Source organism: Staurois parvus, unplaced genomic scaffold (genome assembly GCF_062004578.1).
Source record: "Staurois parvus isolate SC_StPar_1 unplaced genomic scaffold, SC_StPar_1.0 ptg000227l, whole genome shotgun sequence".
In the NCBI taxonomy this organism is placed as follows: domain Eukaryota; kingdom Metazoa; phylum Chordata; class Amphibia; order Anura; family Ranidae; genus Staurois; species Staurois parvus.
This window is the reverse complement of record NW_028318023.1, coordinates 842,274-860,649: the sequence shown is the minus strand read 5'-3', so window position 1 is coordinate 860,649 and position 18,376 is coordinate 842,274. Positions and strand designations below refer to the sequence as shown.

The window sequence follows — 18,376 nt, the reverse complement described above, 5'->3', positions numbered from 1 at the left end:
TATATATATATATATATATATATATTTTTTTTTTTTTAATATATATTTTGAAATATATTGAATATGGCCAAAATTGTAGCATTTCAAATATATGACAATATATTTGGGAAGAATATTTTTAAAATATTTTTCAAATATATTTTTCTTCCATATGGGTCCTCCCAGCCAGTTTGTAGGACAATGGCAGGAGTGGCTGTTAAAGAGGAGGAAGAACAAGGTGTTCTAGTAGTTGAAGATTACTTCACGCTACTCTGGGAGTACAGAGGAGGAGGATGATGAAGGATTGGTTAGCCACTCCACCACCTCCTCTCTGTGCTTTGGCTGTATAGCACACACTGCCCAAAAAGAAATGCATGCGAGATGCATGATGAGAGGGGGAGCAATGAGAAGAGTACAACAGCCTATGTGCTCAGGTCATGTTAGATGGGATAGCAGAAGAAGGGATAACATAGATAAAGCAGTCATGCCATATTTTATGCAGGGGCCAAGGTTAATTTAACAAAGAAGGTGTATAGTGATTATTTGTACATAATAATAACAAACACTATACAAGTGCAAAAGTAATAATTTATTATAGTAAGAAGTACAGATAAAATAAACCATAAAGAAATGTTGCGTAAATAATTTGTATTTAACAAATAGTGAACTATTCAACATCGTTATTCAAAGTGATGCTTAAAGAAGAACTTTAGACAGAAAATGATAGATCACTTCAGGCTGGCCTTTTTTGCAGGTATATCTATGTAAAACATTAAAAATAAGTGTCTGTACTATTTAAAATCCAGTAGTGCACTGTCTCGCCCTGCTCTGCACATGCTCTTTTGCTCTTTCTTCTTGGCAATGTGCCTAAAATCAGAGTCACTAGAGGTCGATCAACTGACTGATTTAAGATTTACTGTTGCTGAAGGGTGCAGAAAGCAATGGGAATAATACAGACTGTGCTGAGGGAATACAGATTAAGGAGAGAGAAAAGCATTAGACATGACAGGACAAACTCTGCTGCCATGGAGAAACTTCTGTCAGCCTTCCTCTTTATCTAAGCCAAGACATACAACCATGAATAAAATGGCGGGCCCCAGGGAGAAGAAACAGGAGCAATGCTGGAGGCAATTTACAGCACACACTAATTTTGGTAGCATAATTACTAATGTTTAATGTATGTCCTTTTGTTAAAGAACATTAATTGTTATCCAACTGTTATGAGTAAAGTTCAGCAATACGTTCTTTTCTAAATTTAGACTAATAGCTTCTATCATGTAGTTAATCTGGTTGATAATATAACAATGTTATGTCGTATATCAGTTTTCTTGCTAACCAGCACAATTTAGAACACCTTCTCTGCAAAAACAGTGCTAAATGGGAAACTCTTGGGGGAAACACTGACAAAGAAGGCTATTGTGTTTTATAATAAATGGTAAAATATGTACAGTCAGCCAAATATTGAAAAAAAACTATCTCAGTTATATATATAAAAAAAAATTGTAATTCAGCATATGTTGAAGTGTTTTCATAAAGTCAGCCTGATCATACCGGTGCGACTTGTCATGTGATATGATTGTTTCAAATATGGATATGGCTATCCTATCAAAGTTTAGTGGGAAGTGGAAAACAGCACCTCTGTGATTTCACTGGTCATAGTTCATAGGTCTGAAACAATCAATCCTGAAATTAAAATCCAATTCTTACTGAAGCTGACCAATGTAGGTGCAAATTCTACAGCTAGCTAAAGATGATTAGATTTTTCTTTTCTTTTTTAAATTAGGTTGAACCCAAAAAAAAACAAAGGGATTCCTCCATCCACACAAACAAAGTAAATGGAGGAATCCCCCTCCCCTACCAGGACATTGTATTTTGACAATGGTTCTCTTTGCTGTTCAATTACACTGATCAAGTGGCTGAAGAAAGTTTTTCAACATTCCAGTTTGACAGTAGTAGATCTAATGACATACATGCCACACATGGATCAAAATGTGGTCTTGCTGACCGAACCAAAGTTTGATCCACCTATGGCCAGCTTTAGAGTGAGAGTGGATGGACCTGCTTTAACTTAAACTCTGATCTTGTGCTATGACAGGCCCATCAGGTATGGAGGAACACAATAGAGTTGGTTTATAAAAAGGCAAATATGCTTATAACTTTGCAAGCATATGTTCATTTTGCAATGGAATTTTCCCTTAGCTTAGTGAATTAGGTGAAACTCTACTGACTTCCAGTATACAATCATGCATACATTGCATGTGATCCAGTATTCTTTGCAGAATAATTTTTAACACATTCACTAAGCTAATAGAATATTTTCACGCAAAGTGAAAATTCCCTTGCTAAGTGAAGAGCCTATTTTCATTCAGAAAATCAACCCCTGTTGTCTCCTGCCAGTGCCAAGCTGTTTAGTTAAAGGGAAGGTTTATACCTTTTTATATATGTCTAAGTACCCTACAAGAAGACAATGAAAGTCAAACAAGCCAGTATGAACATAGCAAGCACATTTAGGAGAAGAGCACTTGGGGCACTAACCCATTACTGTACAGAGAAAGGAATCAATGAGAATGAGGCGATATGTAACCAAGTACCTACAGGTTTGCCTTCTGTTGTTTTAATGTTGCTCTGTTTGGTTCACTTAACTTTGGCTATGTACACAACAGATAAAATTAATGGATAAACTTATTTTCTTTAAATCAAAAGGCAAGGCAGCCATAAAGGTGGCTAAGAAAGGTCGGAAAAGTATTCCCAAGAACTAGTATAAAATGTTATTAATATATATGATATCATTATAAAAGATATAATATATGTTAATTAAATGATCGTGAATGCATTCATATATCTTTTGTGTTTGAAGGATCAAGCAGTAGACAAGATTTTTATTTCAGATCAGCTATCATCTTCTCACCTGCAACAAAAATGAAAACAGTATATTATTACTAATTTTTTGGTAGTAAGATGTTCACATTAAAAAATACATTTAGTTAACTAAGCTGTGGTATTTATTTTTTTTTCTGCTATTAATGTGTAAAACTACTATTACCACCAAAAATCTCAGGTGATAGTTGAAAAATAAAATAACAAAATGCAGTATAAAGAATCAACACTGCAAAGAATTTCCCTCTTTACTTTAAATGGATTACTAATGCAAGTACAAGTGGCATTATATTATAAAGAATATTAGGACCTTTAAAGATTCCCCCATTAGTGATGAAATGCATAGGGATGGACTTCCGGTGCGTCATTTTCTCTTCACCTGGAACACAGACTGTGTCAGGAATGGACTTGCCAATAGTGTTGGGACTCACCTGCCTTGTGGGCTGCAGTACCAGGGCTGGCCAGCGGGTGCTCTCAACAACCAGAGGTTCACTTTGGCAATTAGCCATCACTTGGGGCTGATTGCAGGTGGTGTATTTAAGGGATGGCCAGACCTGCAGTCTGTGCCTTGGTGTGTGTTTTTCCATGGGCCCCTGTATCTTGTAACCTGCGTTCCTGTTCCTGTTTCTGCCTGACTTGTTGCCGACCCTGCCTGATCCTGACCTCTGCTGACTTCTCCTGTTTGATCCCTAGCTTGTGACCCTGACCATTCTCTGCCTGATCCCCTGTACCTACCTGTCCGTTAGTTGCTGTACCCGGCTCGTGACCTGACTACTCTCCGCCTGCTCCTCCTGTACCTACCTGCCCGATAGTCATCGACCCGACCTGCCTGACTACGCTGTGCTCTATATGTGTATGTACCTGTGTATCTATATTAGTTTAGGTTTGGGTTTGTTTCACCTTGTTGTATGTATTTGTGTTAGTTTGGGTTTGGTGCACTGCGTTTATATTTGTATTGTTAGTCTTAATAAATTGTCTTATTTATACCATATCTGAAGCCTGCGTTTCCCTGTGTCAGTCCACACACTTCTGGTCACACCTGCATCTCTGACAGACTGGAACGCAAAGCGGCGTTCCACGGTTTGGTAACTTTATACGGCTGCAATATTTGTTCACATTTTGAGTACATATGAATATTTTTAACAGTCTAGGGCAGGGATTTAAAACTGGTGGCCTTCCAAAACTACAAGTCCCATCATGCCTCTGCCTTTGGGAGTCATGCTTGTAACTGTCAATCTTGCAATGCCTCATGGGACTTGTAGTTTGGTAACAGCTGGAGGGCCGCCAGTTTGACAACTGTGATCTAGGGGGTTTGTTCTTTGTTATCTTTAGTGTTTATTTTGGGATATAGAACTTGGATAGGGGTTGGGGTACATGGGATACCCAGAACTGAAGAACTGTAAACTCTAAAGAGCAAATGAGGACCTAATAAAGTCCCAGGCTATTCTAATCCAAACTGTAGAACTGAACTGCAACAGTAAGAGTGGTAGTGCGGAAATAGCAATGCAAAATAGTTCCAAAACAAAATTATGTTGTGGAGGCAGCACTTGGCTGTATTGCGGCACCTGACTGTTCTAGGCCCAAGGTGGAGATATGATGGGGTGCTCCTGGCTGACTTTCTTGACGAGTAAAAGAGAGTGTGTTTTTTTTCCAGTTTATAAATACCTAGGTGGATGCAGCATCGGTCCCATGCTGCATCTGTCCCCCGCCGACTCTAAGGGTGAGAACTCAGCAATCACATGACCGCTGATCAATGAGTTCTCTCCACCACTGTGAGCAGAGAGTGGTGACTGTCAGTCATCACTGTCTGCTCTGCTCGTTATCCTTGAAGAAGCCTGAGCCGATTGGGCAAAACATGTTGGACATGTTGTCATCACTTCTTTGACGTAAGTGACGTCATCATGTACTGCGGCAGTGTCAGCCAGCATACATCGTGTCATGGTCCAACCAGCTGATGCCCTCTTGTGACATCAAGAGCCATTAAACCTGTATATACATATGAGGCCTCATTGACAGAGGATGGCCCACACTGGTGTTACATGTGCCCGACTGGACAAGCTCACTTATGGGATCCCTGAGTGTTAATTTGGACATAAGGTATAGAATTGCAATATCCCAATGTGGATTCATTATATCACCTTAAATGGATCCAACACTCTAGAGGGATCTCTCTTCATTGTTGTCCTGGTTGACCTGATCTATTGGAATCTATACATCCATTTATTTAAGCAGGTTATTATATCTACTGCACCCCCTGTTGTGCGCTCACCAGGGAGCACTATGACTGACTGACTGAGGTTGACAATTTTTACGGATATTCTCCTATATTTAATATGGAAGACTAACTCCGTGTCTACTGCTCCCTATGAACATTAGCTATTGCCTCATCACTCTTTGGCCTTGCAGTAGGATATTTTCATAGTGTGTGGCTGCATGCGCTGGTATGGATACATGTTGGTTGTATAGCTGCCTGTGATGACTAGACAACGTTGTCTTTTTATTTTATTTGGTATGGAGATGGTAACATTTATGCTCTGTCTCTGTATATTTTTTATATAAACTAAAGCCCTATTTTTTTAAGCCGCTTGATCTGCATAGTAACATCCTCTAGGCTTCCTTTTAGCCTATATTTTCAGTAGGTTTGTTATGAGTTACGCGGATCTCATCATCTGTTTTTTTGTAAGGTGAGTCAGCAGGTTATACATGGTGGGTACCATAGTATTATTATACCACACCAAATTTTCAAGGTATTAGCTGTGTTTTGGTCCTTGGAGTTGTTTTTATGTTCTATTCAACCTATCATGGTACCATGCTTGCATTCGCTGAGCTCCTAAGAGCAATCCATTCTTTCACAAATGTTTGTAGAAGCAGTCTACAGGCCTAGGTGCTTGATTTTATACACCTGTGGCCATGGAGGTGATTGGAACACCTGAATCCATGGATTTGGAGGGGTGTCCCAATACTTTTGGCAATATAATGAATCTATAGTGTTACCATGACCAGGGGAAGACTGGTAATCTTTGGTCTGGAGAAGGCAAACATAACCCCAGCCAACTAGCCCTTTCATGTTAGAGTCTGGTATCTTTGGTTTAAAGAAAATGTACCATGATGCATGTTCCTAAGGATGTCACGATGCATGTTCCTAAGGATGTCACAATGCATGTTCCTAAGGATGTCAACAGGCTTTGAGCTTTTGTTGATGGCATCAGTTTTACATAATTTTAGATGCTTCTGACTTGCATTTGACCTAGATTTGACATAGACTTGAATGGATATGCAAAGAGAGTTTGAACCGAACATGACATGGTTTATTGTGATATGCATTATTAAATCTTCTAGCAACAACTTTCATTGCAGCTTTCCAATGAAGCCCTGAATCACAATCAAAACCTATCAGGAGTTGCACATTTGGTTTAATGTGATTGTAAAGACTCATTTTTTAAAAATACCAAGCATGTCATACTTACCTGCTGTGTGCAATAGCTTTACACAGAACAGCTCCAAACCTCCTCTTCTCGAGTCCACCGTCAGCACTCCTGGCTCCTCCTCTTCTTAGTGCGCCACCATAGGAATCTGCTTCCTATGGTGCACACCCTTGTGCTCGATCCCAAGCTGCCTCTGTGTGTCTATAGGACACACACAGAGCATGGCTGGACCTCACCCTCTGCTTCCTCCTCACTGTGTGTCTGAGCCAATTAGGAGGCAGGGAGCTGGGAGAGCCTCTGCTCTCCTACACATCGCTGAATTGAGATCAGGCTCAGGTAAATAATAAGAGCCTGGCGGGGGAAGCTACATGCAGAAGGTTTTCTACCTTCATACTTTCTGCCTTTACTACCACTTTAAGCAAATTGTGATTGTAGCTTCATATATATTAGACACATTTAATTCACTGGGCAAAATGCAGAGAGCATCTGTAATTAAAATTAGAACCTATTTTGAATTACTGACTATGAAATAACCATCAAAGCATTTATATTGGTTGACACTGCAGGCATTTGCAATATAGCTCAAACGTAACACTGGGCTGAATTCAGTGGAATAAATTGTCACTGAGCGACACCTGTTTATATGTAAACCCTTACAATGATGTGCTTCTTTTTAGTCTGTTATTATACCACTGTTATACAGTATCTGTTTGATAAGTGCAAAAAAGTACCATGTCAGAAATTTTGAGTTGTTCTGTGCTAGTGTACAGTTCCTGTGTTATTCCAAGGAGTCTAATTAGCTCTCCCAGTTCCTCTCTTGGGCAACAGATTAATTGGTGTCTTTGTTGTGGAAATTAGGTTAAGGGAGATGGTTTGAGTAGTTTAGCAAATTACAGCCTGAAGGGCTGATACTACTCAGTCCACAAAAATGATGTCCCTTGTCAGCCCCAAACAGCACATTGCAGCTGAGTGCATTTCTCACAGATCAATGCATATTTTTATTAACTTGCAAGGTCTTTAAAGAGATAAAATGTGGAAATTTACATGGAATGCAGAGATGTATTACGTATGTTTTGTTTATAATTTGCTTTTACATATATAGTTTTATTCTAGAAATAGTATATAGACTATTGGTAATTATTTTATCACAACAATTGTAATTTACAACAATTTAGAAAAAACGGCCATATACATTTTCTGAAGTACAGTAAATAGCCATAAAATTACAGAGGCAAGTGTAGCTTTTTTAAATTAGACAACAACTTGGGTCTTCTCCGCAAAGATGGAGCAAGAGGGTCTTGTGTGGCCCTAAAACACTAGTTTGACATGCCTGCCGTTTAGGTTGCTATCACCCATCCTTTGTTCACACCATCTGCATTGAGCTGCACTGATTATCACAACTCAGTTTCAACACTAGGGCGATTAGAAAACCATTGTTTTCTATGTTCCCCCGTTCTTGCCACAACACTACAGTGAGGAGGGTACACTGCATAAAAATTCTGATATGCTGCATTTTTGCACAGAACAACTCACTGCCACCTCGAATTTATGCAATAAAGTTACTGCTTTGACAAAACAGACACCAGCTCACAGAATTTTAGCATGCAGGCTGATATGAATAAAGCCTTATTTTACAGTCATGGCTCTTGTAGCTACTGTATGTTTGTAAGTAGAAATACAAATAAATTCAAGAAATTATAAAAAACTTACTACTTATGGTGCCTTCATAACCTCTGGGGTGACCTAAGAATGGAGGTACAAAAATTATTTTCAATTGCTTTAAATTTCACTCACCGGCCACTTTATTAGGTACATCTGTATAATTGCTTGGTAACACAAATTGCTAATCAACCAATCACATGGCAGCAATTCAATGCATGTAGGCATGTAGACTTGGTGAACATGACTTGCTGAAATTCAACCGGAGCATCAGAATAGGGAAGAAAGGGGATTTAAGTGACTTTGAACGTGGCATGGTTGTTGGTGCCAGACGGGCTGGTCTGAGTATTTCAAAAACTGCTGATCTATTTTCATGCCCAACCATCTCTAGGGTTTACAGAGAATGGTCCGTAAAAGAGAAAATATCCAGCGAGCGGCAGTTGTGTGAAAGAAAATGCCTTGTTGATATCAGAGATCAGAGGAGAATGGGGCAGACTGGTTGCTTTGACATTCAGATAGTAGGGTCAGAATTTGGCTTAAGCGACATGAAATCATGGATCCATCCTGCCTTGTATCAACGGTTCAGGCTGGTCGAGGTGGTGTAATGGTGTGGGGGATATTTTCTTCGCACTAGCAAGATGTACCTAATAATGTGGGCAGTGAGTGTATATTTTATATGCATATAAAAAATTCAAATTTATAGTCCATATTTTCTTTAGGGTTATCCTGGATGAATCAGCCTCAGTCTTTGATTTATCTTACCTTATTTTCCTGGTAGTCTGGCACAGTAGTAGGATCTTGATCAAAAACCAAATGATCTACTGCGCTTTTTGTTGGAAGCTGAAGTCCTCCTGAAGGCCTCATCACTTCTCCATTGATTTGAGGCACAAAACATCCAAAAGTCTAGAAGTCAAGATAAGCAATAGTATATATTTATGATCACCACAGAAAGGAGAATGGTAAAAATTATACTTTTGTATACTAAATCAATAGACTATTTTGTATACTAAATCAAGAGTGTACCATGCAGATGTCAGAAACACAATGTGTTATATGTTATAACTAGAAGAACCATACATTTTATAAAATTAAATTCTCTTCCTGACAAGATGAAAGGTATAGCTGTCCTAAAATTGTAAAATTTACAAGTAGAAATCATGTCGCAGGATTGATAGGTACTGGCATGTGGATTTGGGATAAGTAATTTTATAAATACTTCACATTTAACAGTGCACACAGACAGTGGTGCCCCGAGACAGGTGCAGGGGGTGCGTGCCGCACCGGGTAACACCGACCACACGGAGTGACACCGGATCCGCTCCACAAAAAGGTAAGTTGTAAAGCAAGCCGACGATCCCCGCAGGATGGATCCAATCCATCCTGCGGGGATCGTCGGCTTTCTTTACAACTTACCTTTTCTTGGAGCGGGTCCAGTGTCACCCCGTATAGGTTGCATGCCGATGATCCTGCGGGGATCGTCGGCATGCAACCTATACGGGGTGACATCGGACCCGCTCCAAGAAAAGGTAAGTTGTGAAGAAAGCCAACAATCCCCGCAAGATGGATCGGATCTGCGGATTGAGCATAATGGATCGCAGTCTGATCCATTATGCTCAATCCGCAGATCCGATCCATTCTGCGGGGATCGTTGGAGGAGGTGTCACCAAGTGTTACAGCACCGGGTGACACACACCCTAGGGATGCCTCTGCACACAGATATAAGAGGGTAGTTGGTTACATAGGCATTAAGTACTGTAAGACTACTCTAACAGTCAAAACTGATATAAACACAAATGTTTATCTACCCAGTATTTTTTTAATGGATACCGGTACTTATTATACTATAATTAATACTTTGAGTTTAGACTTTAAAGATAATGAGTCTTCTGAGCAGAAATAATACTCCATACTAACTAATACTAATAGTGGCAATATAGCATTAAAAAAAAATTGGACAATATCTATGCACTAACTAGTTTCTTTGTACATGCTTGATGTATATACTGTTGTTCACACTAGCATTTCCAAGCTGAAGCATATGTGCACTTTGTTGTACTGTTTCATTTTAACTTTTTATATAGCTTTCATAACTATTTCTATGCAACATATTATCATTTTTTAAGTTTTAAAGTAGGAAAGGGTTGGAGGCTCTGTCAGAAGCTTACTGCTCTCTGTGCCCCTATTGAGGGCATTTGATCTCTCTGTCCTGATGACCATTGTCACCGGGACAGAGAGTACATGGCTATCCAAACTTACAGTTGTCATTTGAACAGGAGTGGGGAGGAAATCATCCAATGGGGACCCTAGCTCCAATGATACCTGTCTAACAAGTGATTTACCTTCATTTTGCAAAGATTTCATCTCACTTCCTGTTATGTTCATGGGATAGGAAGTGAAGCAAAAAAATAAAAATGAACCGAGAGGATTTGATACTGTCCCTTATAACTCCCTATTAAACCAAGAATAAAGTAGTTTTGGCTTTGGGTATACTTTAAAGGCTAAGTTCACCTTTTCAGGAAAATAGAATATTGTTATTGTTTTACATGTAGGCCATTTGGGTCCCTTAGGATCTAGGATATGAAAACCATTGGATGCTCACTCCCAGCTGTGCTTGAGTGAAAAACTAATGATTTTTACATCCTAGCAACACGTTAGGACATGGGGGTTGCTAATTAGGAATTTTTAGCCAGGTTTAAAAGGAGTCCCAAATGACCTACAAGTAAAACAATATAATTACTGAACATTTTCCAAAGCTACACAGACTTTTAACACCTACTGGGGCCCCTTGACTGTATATGCTATTTTCTGGAAAAGGTCGACTTAGCCTTTATGAGTTACAAATGATAACCATCTGGCAGTTATATGACCTCTTCCATGACGGGTTGGTTTCCAATCTGCTTTGGTGAAGCTGGTACAGGTGGTTGTGCTGGATACAAGGAGAAGACTGGCATCTGAAACAGTAAAAAAAATTGTCCAAGTAAACTTGAACCTCATTTTTGCTTTGTTTCATAAGTAAAGAATAGTGGACTTAAACTACCATGTTTGTATACAATACATTTTTGCTAAAAGAAAACTAGAATGGTTTTGGATCAATTCTATTTTTAAAAGTTTTCAAGCTGATATTTTTTTTTTAGAAAATATTGTTCTTCAAATTTAGAATTTAGGATCCTTTCACGCTCATCCGCTTTGGCTGCAGTGCAGTGTTCCTGCATTTTTCGTGTGGGTTAACTTCACCCTCTCATAGAGATCTATTACGTCCTGCAGTTTTGGTGCACTTTATGACAGCACACCGAAACCACAGGACATACTATGCTGTAGACAGGGGCGGACTGACAACTCTTGGGGCCCCTGGGGGCAATTGGGATCATGGGGCCCCTGTGTCCTTGCCCAAACTCAAAAAAGCCTATGAAAAAGGTACCGGCGCATCTCATGGGGCCCCCTACTGACCCCGGGCCCTCGGGCAGTGCCCGAGTTTCCAAATGGTCAGTTCGCCACTGGCTGTAGAACTCTATGGGAAAGCGCAACTAAACCCCCTTGAAAACTGCAGGTACACAGCACTGTGGTCAGAGCGCAGCAGATCAGTGTGCAGCTGCCCTTAATCTGTGGTACAGCAATGGGACAGGGGATGGGTTTTCTAAATGAAGAGCATAACAATGATGGATGCTTTCAGGCTTCTTATCTGATTGAAACTTGACACAGCCTCTCTGAAACGAGAAGTAAGGTAGAAGGAGGAGAAGTCTCTCCTCCCGAGTTATTTAGCTAAGTGTGTATTTCAGCTTCACCTAAAACTCAAGTATTATGTCAAACTTAGTAAAGAACAGGCTTTAAAAACAGGTTTGAAAAGGATCATAGAGATCCCCTTGTTGGCTTTAAATGAAAATACAAAACATGAAGATACAAAATTTTTGTGCCACTCTTCTTTGCAGCATTTGCCCGTAGGTTCAGGGCAGCTTGATGAGGCACCCCCTCATCAATGAGTTGAATGGTGGCAATGAATTAGGGAGAAGGGCTTGGAGGGCAGTCCTGGATCATGAAGAGGGTGAGTATTTCTTGGAAAACTTCTCTTTTTCATGTACTTGAGGGAGCAGGGGCAAAGTAAAAGCACAAAACTGTATATTGGCTACATACACAAAGGTAATCGGAAGCCACTCAGAACATTATAGTCTGCTAGGTAATACCTGTCCTTGTTTTTGAGGCATTCCATATGACACCACATATGACATCACCTACAAATATAAAAGTTACACATTCTTTTGAATTACTGCAAGAAACCCTAAAGCATAAAACATAAACATAAAATGGAATTTGGTATCGGAAATAAAAATGTAAGCAATTAACATTAACATATCAAGTTAAATATTTTTAAGTTGTTTAAAAGTTAGGGTTCATTCATACCACACATAGTGTTGCACATAACGGTGTGAGCTAGTGTGTGTTATGAATGCATGCTGCCTTGTGCTTCACTGTGATGCATTACGGTGCTTTCTTTTATCTATTTTTTTCCTCCAAATGTATGTCATTCGTATGCTCTGTAGTAAGTGGTGAAACATGTTGGAACAAACTGTACTGCAAAATAATGCAACACATCCTGCTTATTTTCAGTGCACTCCAACATGCTGCCTTAGGACATAAGGCAGTTTGCCTTGTTCTTGTATTGGGACTATGTTGGGCAATGCAGTCCAATGCAGTTGGGTGAACATGCCTTTCAACTGGAATACCAGTCTGTACATCCTAGTACAAAACTCCTCAGCCGTGTGCGTAGTTGAGGGAGTGAGTGCACTGAAGAAGGAGCTTACAGTGTGGACACATCCTCAGTGCAGACATGGACAGATTCATGTACCTGTCTGTGACGGTTACATGAATCGGGCACAAGCACCAACATTTTTGGTGCTGCACCCTGATGGTATTCTAAAGGCTTCCTACAACACGTTTTATGAATTCCCCCAACTGTCTCTTTAGTGAAGCATGAAAGGCAAATTGAAGCTATAAAGCATCAGCGAGCCATGCTCCACTATAAATGGAAATCATACAACACCTTGCACTTGAATCTGACATCAATGATGAAATGGGTCAATAAGAATATGCAAAGCTCAAACTATATCTAAGGCTAGACATGCACAGCAACCAGCAAAGCAGGATACGCTTTACATTTCATGAAAATCAGAAATAACGTCTAGCTGGATTTGCATTTTATGTATCTTGTCAATAAAATATACACAAAAAATTTCCATTCATAAACTTTTTTGAGAATGCTTTTTTCTACCTGTCATACATTTGGAATCAGTAAAACTCATTAACCTGGAACACATATCAAGGTAAGGCATTCTGAAACTTTTATAACACTAAGGCCTCATGCACACTGGGCATCAAAAACACCACTTCTAGGGTGTTTGACATTTTTTTTTTCTCTAAACGCCACTCAATGTCAGAATATGTGTCCATGCACACATAAGCATTTACAGGTGTTTAGAGGCAGGAGCATTTATAGGCAGACCCCCCCCCCCCCATCACTTATGAGCACATTTAGAAGGGGAGCATAAAAACGTGTAAATGCATGTAATGTGTCTAAACACACCTAAGCACTAGGCGTGTTTAGAGCTGGAGCATTCATTCACTTCAGTGACCTGAATAAATTAACATTCTAGCCAATTAACTCAATGAATGTCCAAATGCCTAACGTGCCTGAACTTGCCTAAAGTGTTGCATAACATGGTTTTAGGCACATTTTTAATGCTGATTTTCTCCTATCAGGAGAGTGTGCAAGAAGTCTTATATACAGTTTGCTTATTCTGGATATGTGACTCCAAACATAAAATTGTATTTTATATACTATATTCAAGCATGTAGAATTTTCAGAAGGGGGGCAACAATGGAAGCTCTCATACTTCTCTTATGACAAGTTCACTTTAACCATTTAATATAGCATTTTAGTATCAGCAGCATATTAGCATCAGGTATAATGATTAAAGCAATACTAAGGGCAGAATGGTCATTTTTTTAAAATAACAAACATGTCATACTTACCTGCTCTGTGAAGTGGTTTTGCACACAGCACCCCAATCCTCCTCTTCTTATGTCTCCAGCCGGTGCTCCAGGCCCCTCCCTCCTGCCAAGTTTCAACAGAGCAAACAGCTTGCTATGGGGGCACCCAAGCTGGCTCGCTCCTGAACTGCTGCTCTGTGTGTCTATTCACACACAAAGCTGCAGCTCAGCACCACCCCTCTCTCTTCTCTTTGGGTCATGGCTGTGATTGACCGGGACGGAAGGTGCCCAGAGAGCCGAGGCTCTTGTGCACATTGCTGGATCATAATGTGGCTCAGGAAAGTATTAGGGGGGGGGCTACTGAACACAGGTTTGTTTTACCTTCATGTATACAATGCATGTAGGCAAAAAACCTTGAGCCATTTTAAATATTACCCCATTTATATGTATATGTATAAAACTGTACTTACTTGGTTTGGTTTCTGCTGATTTTGTGATGTTGGGTCAAGTAGTTGGGATTGTGTCCCTACATTTGGGACAGCCACCCGACTTGGCAGTTGTGCAGCTAAACCAGTATGTGTACCAAAAGGAATCTGTGGTAATCCAGCAATTTTCTGCTGTAACTGTGGCTGGTATATCCCAGGCAACAGAACATTCATAGCGCCTCCCTGTGCAAGATAGACAATGCTATGTTAAAATTCATACTATACTGTGTATATTTTGGGAGATCTCAAGTCATGTTATGATTACCTTGCTTATCTGTATGCTCATATTCCTTAAATATTTGCTTTTCAAGATATAGTAGCTAGAACGCAAGTGTGGCCCAAATGGCATTTACCTAATCCAGGGGTCTCCAAATTTTTCAAACAAAGGGCCAGTTTACTGTCCTTCAGACTTTAGGGGGGCAAGATTGTGGTCAGTGGGGGTAGAAAATGTCCCGGGATCAACATCAGTGAGCATAAACATGGCCTCAGGGTTTGTGGTCAGCAGAAAGAGAAGTAATGCCCCATCATTGGTATAAGTGGGAGGAATAGTACCCCATCAGTGGAAGAAATGGTGCACCATTGTTGGTGTCTGTAGGAGGAATAGTGCCTCATATCACTGGCACGAATAGTACCCCAAGGGTCAGATATAGGCTAGCAAACGGCCACATCTGGCCCTCGGGCTGCACTTTGGAGACCCTTGACCTAATCTTTTTTTTTTTTAAACAATTAGTGTTTATTCATATAAAGCAGAACATATGAATACCAATGAACTACAAAAAGCATTGCATGTTATGAAGTCATGTAGTACACGGTAACAAATGTTGGCTTCTGAAAAAACTTGATAGTACAATCAGATCAATGGTCTACATGAGGCGATCACAGATTAAAACGTTTATAAGTTGCAAGTACAAACATCAAATCTGACATAAGAAAGTGCATGAACAGAAGAAGGAGATTTAGTAGAGAAAGAAAGAGAACAGCAGTCGTAAGAACAGATCCAATTCCGCAAGCGGAGTCAAGTATCCACCAGCATGATACGCACATCGAGAAGTAGAAAAGTTTTAATCGCCCATCAGCCTTCTATACGTTTCTGAGAATGACCGTCCTAATCTATCAACAGCTTGACAGGCTGTGGATGGGATTTCCATTGAAGTGAATGCAATTTGGGCTGCACATGTGAAGAGGAGGATTGAAAGGAGTTTGAACAGCTGCTTTGAGAAGCAGATTACTTGAGAACGTTATTTTTGATTGTCTTGCTCTATTACAAAAATTCTGGGGGTGGGAAATGGAACATGCACTTATATTTTAAGAAGGCTGCTGCATGCAGAATTAAAGAACACAATCTCCTTGATAAGCAGAGATTGTTTTTCTATTACATTAGTTACAAGTAACAGAGATTAATCAGATATAATAGCACCTAACTTTTATTAGTTTTAAATAGCTACAGCCTTAGCTGACTGAAGCAAATACTTATATAAAACTTAAAACATTGCTAAATCCAACAACAAAATTTTATTACATTGCAGCTTGCAATCATTGGATATGATGGCTGCAAAAGTTTTTTTTTTCTTTTATTTTACAGTAATTCCTGTCCTAGGGTGACAACACTAACTGAAATGTATCTATTGATAGGCAGCAATGTCACCATAGGACTGGGAGTGTTAAAGGGCAACATAACCCCTTCCCATCTCCTCTTCTACATAACGAAGGTGGAGGTACATTGTTGTCCACAGAAAAAGCTGGGAACATTTTTAACTGAGCACGGTTAGTAATCAGCTCACATTTCTGACATCAATGAGTATTTTGTTGCATTTATTGAACAGATATAGCAAAACACTTTCAGTGGTATAATTAACAAACCAAAAGGACCCATATAAACATTTATTGTTAGCATTTACATACATGTTAAGACGTATCAGAAATAAGAAATGCTGTTTTCCAAAATAATGTAATTTGTCTTTCTATGGAAGACATTTAACAGCTCATAATACTGTATATAATTTCATTTATTTCAGCAAGCCATTTTCATGTGTAGCAGTTTTCATGATTTTGTCATTGAACCTTCAGCTATACACTATATACATGCTATGTGAACGTAAGGCATGCTTCTCCTGGAACACATACTTAATGGCTCCCTTTCCCAACCCCTCTCACATGTACAGTACATTGAAACCAGAGCTTCTTTCACGCTGATCCGCCACAAAAACACAGCAAAAACGCATAGGTGTTTTTACCGCGCTTTTGCGGCACTTTTTGAGCATTTTTAAAGGACACGTGACTTAAAAACTGCACCAAAAACGCTTCTCAGAGGTGTTTTTGAGGCACTTTTCAGGCATTTTTGGGGTGCTTTTCAGGCATTTTCCATTGATTTCAATAGGAAGAGGCGTCTTTGGGGTCTTTTTTTAACTGACCAAACATGCTCCGCACCGTAAGCGCAGAGCATCAGTGTGAAAACATACAGAGATATACATTCACATACATAGAGAAGTGTTTTTCTTGAGCTTTTCAGGCGCTTTTTTTTAATGCAAACACACTTCAAAAACTCCTTAGTGTGAAAGTAGCCTAAAATTAGCTATTTAGAAGACATTGCTTGCTTTACATATACAGCATTAACAACCTACCATTCTGCAGGCTACAGTTTGGATTACAGAATTTCTTTGGCATATATAACCTGCTAGATTACTTATAAATGTGCAGCTGTTGACAAAGAAACACTACTGTGATAAAAATTAAAAAAAATAAAAGTGTGTTCTTAAGTTAAGTCCCTATTGACAGCACAGCTCTCCCCAGTGTCTTGTAGCAATATAAACATAACTATATTCTTGCTTATTCAAAGTTTATAAAAAGGTATTATATACTGTATATTAAATACTAAGTAGTATGTCCTTCATGCCTTAAACCTTCTTTTGAACACTTTATTAGTGTAAATTCCATGAACTATCCAGAGACATTTTATTAATAATATTCTAGATAAATAGTATTTCACAGTATCCCTTAACACAAAGTTTTATAGGTAGAAGCGAACATTTCCCATCAAACATACACATTTGAAAAAGGAAGAGGGCTGTCGATCTTAAAACAATATTAAGAGCTTTGTTGATCTTGGTTTGTATTACCTGAGGAATGTTTGGATTAACTACGCCCACCAGAACCTAGTAAGAAAAAGTAAGAAAATGTAGTAAACACACCAGTCTCTCCATATGTAAAACTCAATCCAGGGTATAACTTTGCATACCTCATTGCTGTGACTCCCAAGCAGAAGATGTTGTGCAACTAGCTAAATAATAAAAATAAAGAAAAATTATATATATATATATATATATATATATATATATATATATACAGAGAGAATAGAAAATAAATGTATACTTACTGGAAGAGCAAGTGATGGGCCGAAAATATGAGCAAGTATGGCAAATACCTTCATTTTTAAGCTCAGCTAAAAAAGAGAAATTGTAATTATGTTAATGTACAAAAAGCATTGCCTAAGTACTAGAGCTGCTGCCGGAATTTAGAATTGTGAAATAAGTCTATCAATTGTACATGCTGTACAATGCTAGGTGCCCATAACATTTTAATATATTCAAGAAGCATTGTAAAGGCAAGCTCCAATCCACAGCTTCACAACTGGATTCCATATTTGTTTATTTTACAATATGGAGAAGGCTTGGTGTATGCAACATCAATGTTTGCTTTTGTAGCTGGCCAAATCTGATTTTGTAGTTGGGCAAAAATCCTAGTGGGTGCATATTACCAATAGATTCTCTGAACCCTGGAAATACCCTTCATGTTGTTTAATTTGCAAGATACCCAGCTAAACAGAGATTTGTTTTATAGGTGGAGTTAGTTTTTGAAAATACTTCATGGAATGCTTTTTCCAGTTTTACGCAATATTTCCTTTATATCATAAATACCACTCACGGGAATGGCCACAATACACATTACATTCTAGTTACCTTGTACTGTGTG

General features: G+C 39.0%; 1 protein-coding gene across 1 annotated transcript; it reads right to left on the bottom strand.

Annotated features, from left to right (window-relative positions):
• Positions 1-547: 547 nt before the first annotated feature.
• Positions 548-17,905, bottom strand: ODAM (odontogenic, ameloblast associated). The gene is made up of 9 exons (XM_089679609.1): positions 17,781-17,905; positions 17,643-17,684; positions 17,524-17,559; positions 14,393-14,590; positions 12,119-12,166; positions 10,808-10,891; positions 8,703-8,843; positions 7,992-8,024; positions 548-2,887 (listed from the first exon to the last, which is right to left on the bottom strand). The coding sequence occupies exons 1-8, from the start codon at positions 17,832-17,834 to the stop codon at positions 7,995-7,997; spliced, it is 633 nt and encodes a 210-aa protein (XP_089535735.1). The 5' UTR covers positions 17,835-17,905; the 3' UTR covers positions 548-2,887; positions 7,992-7,994.
• Positions 17,906-18,376: the final 471 nt, after the last annotated feature.

Excerpts from the sequence above, each read along its gene's own strand:
- ODAM (XM_089679609.1), bottom strand. The coding sequence starts at position 17,834 with ATGAAGGTATTTGCCATACTTGCTCATATTTTCGGCCCATCACTTGCT. Across the intron at positions 14,591-17,523 it reads TTAATCCAAACATTCCTCAG|GGAGGCGCTATGAATGTTCT; the intron begins GTAATACAAACC and ends TATCTTGCACAG. Across the intron at positions 8,844-10,807 it reads ACCAACCCGTCATGGAAGAG|ACTTTTGGATGTTTTGTGCC; the intron begins GTCATATAACTG and ends CTTGACTTCTAG.